The sequence below is a fragment of the Lucilia cuprina genome, chromosome 4 (genome assembly GCF_022045245.1).
Source record: "Lucilia cuprina isolate Lc7/37 chromosome 4, ASM2204524v1, whole genome shotgun sequence".
NCBI lineage: Eukaryota > Metazoa > Arthropoda > Insecta > Diptera > Calliphoridae > Lucilia > Lucilia cuprina.
The window spans coordinates 14356043-14362796 of record NC_060952.1 but is presented as its reverse complement, the minus strand read 5'-3'; the positions used below and the strand labels follow the sequence as shown (position 1 = coordinate 14362796).

Sequence of the window (6754 nt, the reverse complement as noted above, 5' to 3'; positions counted from 1 at the left end):
TTTGATTTTAAATTTTTTATTTTTAATTCGTATCGTAAGCGCGCATTTAAGCCTCTCTATTAAATTGCAGCATTAATTTTCATCAAAACTTTGATGGTCCATTCACATTATCAACAAACACACGCGGACAGACGGACTTGTTTAAATCTTCTTAGAAATTAATAATAATCTTTTGGTACAAACAAAATATCAAGGGAATATGCAATCAATTGATAGTATAGATAAACAATATTTTTATTCTCAAATTTAAAAAAAAATAAAAAATTAAGAAAATTATTGGGGTTTGTTGGGATGTATATTAAACATTTATCCCTATATCAAAAGTAATTAAAATAATAAATGAATCGAAACATCTATAGCGAATACATCAGACAAATTAAAACTGATTAAGTAATTATTATTAAAACAATGACATTTTACATTAATGAAACATGGTGTGTAATTTAGAGGTCTATAGAGAATAGAAAAAAAACGCCCCATTACATGTTTAATTTCTTTAAACTATGTAGAAAAAAGGCATGAATCAGCAAGATAAGACAAAATCAAAATTGATTTACTCCGAAAATGTCACGGAAAAATTATTCATTGTTAAAATGCAAAAAAACAACAAGTGATAATTGCACAATTTTTTTAATGAAAATCTCACACGTACATTTGTGTATATGTATGTATATAAATAAGTTACATGTGTGCACAAAAACAAAATATACTAAGTCGTTCTTTTTAACAAATTTAATTATACTCTTCATTTACATAACAATCTTATAACTGAAATACTTAAATATGTATTTGCCAAAGCATTCATATACAAACCTTAAGTAATTTTCATAAAAATATTGATGATTTTTTAAGATAGTTTATATGCAAAGCTGAAAATTTTCTTAAAACAATAATTTTCATGTTAGTCCCTTTTATTTGTGTCTACAGATATACATTTTAATGAATTTTTAAACACTATTAACATGACATCAGTAAAAAATGACATGCACATCAGCAAAATAAGCACATACATAAATATGTATATATAAAAAAATACTACTCACATACACCATGAAATATATAATAAAGTGTTAATTTTTTAATTAATACTTTATTGTTTTTAGAAACTGTCAAAATTGAGGAATACTTTCAGTTATGCCAAACAAACAATAAAATTAAACAGAACAAAAAAATCTATAAAAATTTCTAAAAAATTGAAAAAAAATCTATAAAAATTGAAAAACACTTTAAAAATGTACACTCAGACGTTTTAACCGGTTTAATAAGTAAGTCAACGAAAAGTTTGCCATTTAGTATATATTTTGGCTTATCTTACATTTCTAGGATTTTAATACCCTTAAAGTACGGTCAAAAGTTTATCTTAATTGATGTGTTGCTCATTTGAAAATTTTGAAATTAGAAATTAATTTTAATCATATCAAAAAAGTTAAAAATTTGATAAAATGTAAAAAAAAACATAATATATTATACATACATATTTATTTGAAGTTTTAATTTATATTCTCTGTTGCTTTCACGAAATGCATCAACACGAATTTAATATAAACCGCCAAGTGGCTATAACAAAGTAAAACAAAGATCAGATGTATAATTAAAAAAATTTAACTTAGAAAATTCCAGAAAACTTCACTTTACGAATTAAAAACTTCATTACTAGAATGAAGTATAGGATAAATAGCATCCAATCTTCATAGAATTCTATGTCATTATTCCTAAATTTTATGATATTATTATTATATTTCGAAATTAAAAATTTTAATTTTTACGTTTACAACAAAAAAAGGATCATTCGCCGAAAATAATAAACATTTTAAAATTTTGATAAAACCATATAAACATGTGTTAAAAATCTGTAAAATATATTTATGTTATTTAAAACATATTTAAACTAAATTTATGTATTTATTGTAGAATCTTTTATAAATACCATTGAAAAAAGAAAACCTGTAACGGAGAGAGAAATGAATTATAAAGTATTTTACCAATTTTATTTGGTCCAAACAACTTTAGTTGTCATGACGTTGATGGTAACAGGAATGCATGCACAACAACCAAGACGTGATGCTGATGTAAATATTATACATATAAGTAACTATTCTTAAGTATTTGTATAGCCACCATCAAAAATGATGGTATATTGTTTTTGTGATTCTTTTATAACACATCGAAATATATTCGGGATCCTTATAAGAAATGTCAGTCCGCCTGCCTTTCAATTGAATGTCAAACGGGACAAGCTAATGAGCAGAAATTTTTTACAAATATTAAAAGTTAATGGAATTTATTTAGCTAGCCCCTATAATATCCTCCGTACCAAATTACTATAACGCAGATAACTGACTTAAAAAATTGTTGCAATGAAATTGACATAAACAATTTATATAGAAACCAAAATGTTTTCGTGAAATTTTATGACGATCGTCGACTAGCTCATAAATGGCTTCAAATTACCAGCAAAGAAACCAAATTTGACATAAAACAGTTTTATCAAAACGAAAATCTGTGTGATAAAATTTTTAAGGATGGGTTAGTTTATAATTGGCTCTACTTCCCAAAGACGGCCCGCCTAAGGAAATAACTTTAAACACCAAGAAATTGCTTTAACAAATGGATAGCACTCAAAATATATGCAACATGATTTGATGGTGGATCTATAACATTCGGCATTGCTGAATTTAACAATTGAATTGACTTACTGTTTGTAAGAAATTTCAAAATTTCAATAATGTTCAAGTTGTATTGGACATAAACCTTCTAAAAAGAATCAAAGTGACAATTTTATATTTTACTTGTTAAATCAAATTTTTTAATATTTTTACTCTTTTTTCATTCAGTGGCCTCCATCATCAATTTTAAAGATGGCAAAACCATTTCATGATATTTGCGTAGAAAAAACCGGTGTTACTGAAGGTTTGTTTTAAAAAATTATACAATTTTAACAAATTCCAGAAAATTCGTCAAATTTTAATATAATTTGATACTTTTTTAATTTTACAGAAGCCATCAAGGAATTCAGTGATGGCGAAATTCATGAAGATGAAGCTTTAAAATGTTATATGAATTGTTTATTCCATGAAATTGATGTGGTTGATGAAAATGGCGATGTACATTTGGAAACATTATTTAATACTATACCTAATACTGTGAAAGAATTGCTTATAAAAGCTTCTGAGAATTGTGTACATCCAGAGGGTGATACTTTGTGTCACAAGGCTTGGTGGTTCCATCAATGTTGGAAAAAGGCAGATCCGGTGGTAAGTTTATATTTTATTTTAATTAACACATTTTGACGCTTATAATTGTAATTTGTACATATTTTCAGCACTATTTTTTGCCCTAAAATGAAAAAGTCTATGATTTTAATTTTAGGAATTTATTGATGATTTTTGAACGGAATATGTTGAATTTAAACTTTTAGATTTAAGTCAATTATATTATTATTATTTTGTTTTTTGAGCAATATAGAAATAAACTATAAAAAATGTCTTATTCAATTTAGTTATACAGATTCTAGATAAATTTGGTCAGTTGTACAACATTCTCAACTAAGATATCATTATTCCAAAAATCCATGTTTGTATGAAATTCTATTCTTGCGTTTTTTTATCGCAAAGAAATAGTGAAAATTTTCATACAAATAATTCATTTTACGTTAACCGGTGACTGCGATTTTGGGCCTAAAAAAATATTTGTTTATATTGAATACGGGATGTGCAATTAAGAAATCTAAAGAAAAATATCACAAACGCCCCATTACATGCTTTATTTCTTAAAATTAAATAAAAAATATTCTACATGAATCAGCAAGAAAAGTAAAGTGCATTTTTTTTAATTATAATTCAAATGTTAATAAACAATAAAAAAATTAAAAATAAGTTAGGCACAAAAGTTTATATTTTATTTTCTGCAATCTTGTCATAACTCAAAATTTTGAGTTGCTAACTAAACCAGGCGTGGATCCATGGAGATGGGAAAAAAGGGAATTTTCCCCCTTCAAAAATAAGGAAAAAGTGAAAAAAGGTGATATACAAACACTTATCTTTCCTTCTGTTTTTAAAGCAGCAAAATTCCTAAACAAGCAAAAAAAATATAGAAAACAATGAATACTTCAACATGTAGCTTCATTGTTAATTGTTTAATTTTTATGTACAAAAACATATAAATATGCTTTTATTCCACTGAACTAGTGTAGTAGCAATATATGATCCAAGAAACGGGTTCCAGAAGTAATGACGAAACCACTAGTTTCAAGGGTATTGTTTTAGAATCTGATGTGGTTGTGTTTGCATTCGTTGTAGAACTATTTGTTTTCAGTACAAGTTCTACAATTTTCCTGGGATGTAAATATAAAAGTATACCCATTCAGAACCATTTTTGGAGTCGATTAAGACATGTCCGTCTGTCCGGCTATACTTTCCTACACGTTTTAATTACTCATGGGCATGGAGGTATTTTATACGATGAAACTTAAGTTTTTTAACTTATACCAGTTTTGTAGTAAATAAACAATATAATCCCACAGAAGATAAAATCTATAAAAACTGAAAAACTCTTGGTGAGTTTTCCACACAAACGTTTTGACCAAGTTAACGAATAAGTATATATCCTATAGAAATAGCAACAGTATATAAAAAGTAAATTCAATAAAGGTATGTTAAATTAATTCACAAATAAGGATTTTAATTTTCAATTTAAAATCAAAGGATATAATTTATTATCATTTAAGATATATGTAATTAAATAACTTCACTGGAAAAAATTCGAATAAAATTCTTGTATCTTTTTAGAAAATAATTGAAAAACGTTTGTGAAGGCAATGGCTTTTCTGGAATATCATCGTTACCAATGGTTCCACAAATTTTTAATTTTTCTCTCCTTAATGTTAACGTGGTCGCATGCACAGCAACCGAGACGTGATGCTGATGTAAGTACTTCTCATACTCATACATTTTCATATTTATTTTAAAATTTTGAAAAGAATCGGATTATAACAACTAATTTAGTAACTATGTTATAAAAATATTATAAATAGTGTATAAATATATTATCCAAAAGTATCATCAATAATAGCTGTCTTTAGTTTTATTTGTTTATTTCATTTATAATTATATACTTTTCAGTGGCCTCCATCATCACTCTTGAAGATAGCAAAGCCATTCCATGATATTTGTGTAGAAAAAACTGGTGTAACAGAAGGTTTGAGTTACAAGCAATATTATTTAAATTGTTCAGTTCCCTAACAATTATTATTTTTATGATTATTATTATTTATTTTCATATGCTGTTCTATACCAGAGGCTATAAAGGAATTCAGTGATGGACAAATTCATGAAGATGAGGCTTTAAAGTGTTACATGTATTGCTTGTTCCATGAATTTGATGTCGTTGATCCTAATGGTGATGTCCACTTGGAGACATTATTCCAAGCTATACCTCACACTATCAAAGATGTGCTAGTGAAGGCTTCAGAGAATTGTGTACATCCAGAGGGTGATACTTTGTGCCACAAGGCGTGGTGGTTCCATCAATGTTGGAAAAAAGCAGATCCAGAGGTATGTTCTTTAAAAGTCATAAAATTATTAACAATTTTATATAACTTTACATTCAACATTATTTCAGCACTATTTTTTGCCCTAAGTTGAGAGACTTTGATCACAATTTTAACAATTTAATGATCTTACTAATCAGATACTGAACAGACATATAAATTAAATTTAAGTTGTATGTAATTTCTATTTTATTAGGATTTTGATTTAATCAAAACAAAATTACAAAAAGTTTAAAAGAAAATAATAAAGCAAATATTCAACTCCATTCTGTATTTCAATTCTACAATAGACTAGATTATAGACTAGACTATAGACTAAATATAGCCTAGACTACAGACTAGTCTGCCAAATGTAGCTGTCTTACTGGTTCTAATAACATTTAAAAAAATAATTTTTCAAAAAAAAATTATTAAAACAAACATTTTCATAATATCTTAGCAATTCGGTCAATAGATTTTTGAAAACTAATATTTATGAAACAAAGAATTTTTGAATTTCATTTGAATGGTAATGGCTTGTTTTATGGTCAAGTTAACTGAGTTTGTTTTTTTGTCTCCAAATTTCTGTTACATTTTTATGCATTTCGTAGTTTTACATTGAATTCATATTTTGGTAGCAATAGAGTTTTACTATATGTAATTTACATATGTAATTTTTGGTATTGACAATGCTGCAATGACTATTTTGCATATCATATACTATATGAATGTACTACATATTACCTAACATTAACACATACATACATGTATATCCAAATACATTTGTTTCATATCAAATACCATAAAAAGCTACATGCCAATAACATCAGAAACATAAACTGATAAATTTTGTTGTGTTTTCTTTGTTAGGGAAAATGGCAAAGTTAAATTTCATACAATAAAATGTGAAGATATGAAGTTACTCCTGGTCAGTTGTTGCATTAGGCGTCACAACTTTCGACATATGGAATAAAAAATTCCTTTTCTGATAAACGATTGTTAGTTTAAAGTAAAATAACATAACAGACCAACTAGCATTTAAAACACAAAACTCAAAAACAAAACAATTGGAGGGTTGGAAAAGCAGAATTGGTAAAATGAACAGCATGGCCTATAAAAACACAACTTCAGACAAACAACAATTATGCAGATTTTTATGTTAAACTTTTCTAGTTTTTTTTTTTTCATTTATCTCTTTTTTTTTCTAAATCAACTATACACTGACAA

At 26.5% G+C, this 6754-nt stretch overlaps 2 protein-coding genes across 2 annotated transcripts; both read left to right on the top strand.

Annotated features, from left to right (window-relative positions):
• The first annotated feature begins 1888 nt into the window (after positions 1-1888).
• LOC111681579 (pheromone-binding protein-related protein 6-like) lies at positions 1889-3487 on the top strand. The gene is made up of 4 exons (XM_046949345.1): positions 1889-2069; positions 2835-2910; positions 2998-3254; positions 3323-3487. Exons 1-4 carry the CDS (start codon positions 1962-1964, stop codon positions 3338-3340), a joined length of 459 nt encoding a protein of 152 aa, XP_046805301.1. The 5' UTR covers positions 1889-1961; the 3' UTR covers positions 3341-3487.
• A 1100-nt stretch (positions 3488-4587) lies between these two features.
• Positions 4588-5793, top strand: LOC111681551 (pheromone-binding protein-related protein 6-like). Its single transcript, XM_023443397.2, has 5 exons — positions 4588-4649; positions 4788-4924; positions 5121-5196; positions 5296-5552; positions 5620-5793. The coding sequence occupies exons 2-5, from the start codon at positions 4817-4819 to the stop codon at positions 5635-5637; spliced, it is 459 nt and encodes a 152-aa protein (XP_023299165.2). The 5' UTR covers positions 4588-4649; positions 4788-4816; the 3' UTR covers positions 5638-5793.
• The last annotated feature ends 961 nt before the right edge of the window (positions 5794-6754 follow it).

What these genes read in the sequence shown, in the direction of transcription:
- LOC111681551 (XM_023443397.2), top strand. Translation starts at nt 4,817, where the DNA reads ATGGCTTTTCTGGAATATCATCGTTACCAATGGTTCCACAAATTTTTA. An exon ending in AACCGAGACGTGATGCTGAT is followed by an intron (nt 4,925 to 5,120) that starts GTAAGTACTTCT and finishes TATACTTTTCAG; the next exon opens with TGGCCTCCATCATCACTCTT. An exon ending in AAAAACTGGTGTAACAGAAG is followed by an intron (nt 5,197 to 5,295) that starts GTTTGAGTTACA and finishes GTTCTATACCAG; the next exon opens with AGGCTATAAAGGAATTCAGT.
- LOC111681579 (XM_046949345.1), top strand. Translation starts at nt 1,962, where the DNA reads ATGAATTATAAAGTATTTTACCAATTTTATTTGGTCCAAACAACTTTA. An exon ending in AACCAAGACGTGATGCTGAT is followed by an intron (nt 2,070 to 2,834) that starts GTAAATATTATA and finishes TTTTTCATTCAG; the next exon opens with TGGCCTCCATCATCAATTTT. An exon ending in AAAAACCGGTGTTACTGAAG is followed by an intron (nt 2,911 to 2,997) that starts GTTTGTTTTAAA and finishes TTAATTTTACAG; the next exon opens with AAGCCATCAAGGAATTCAGT.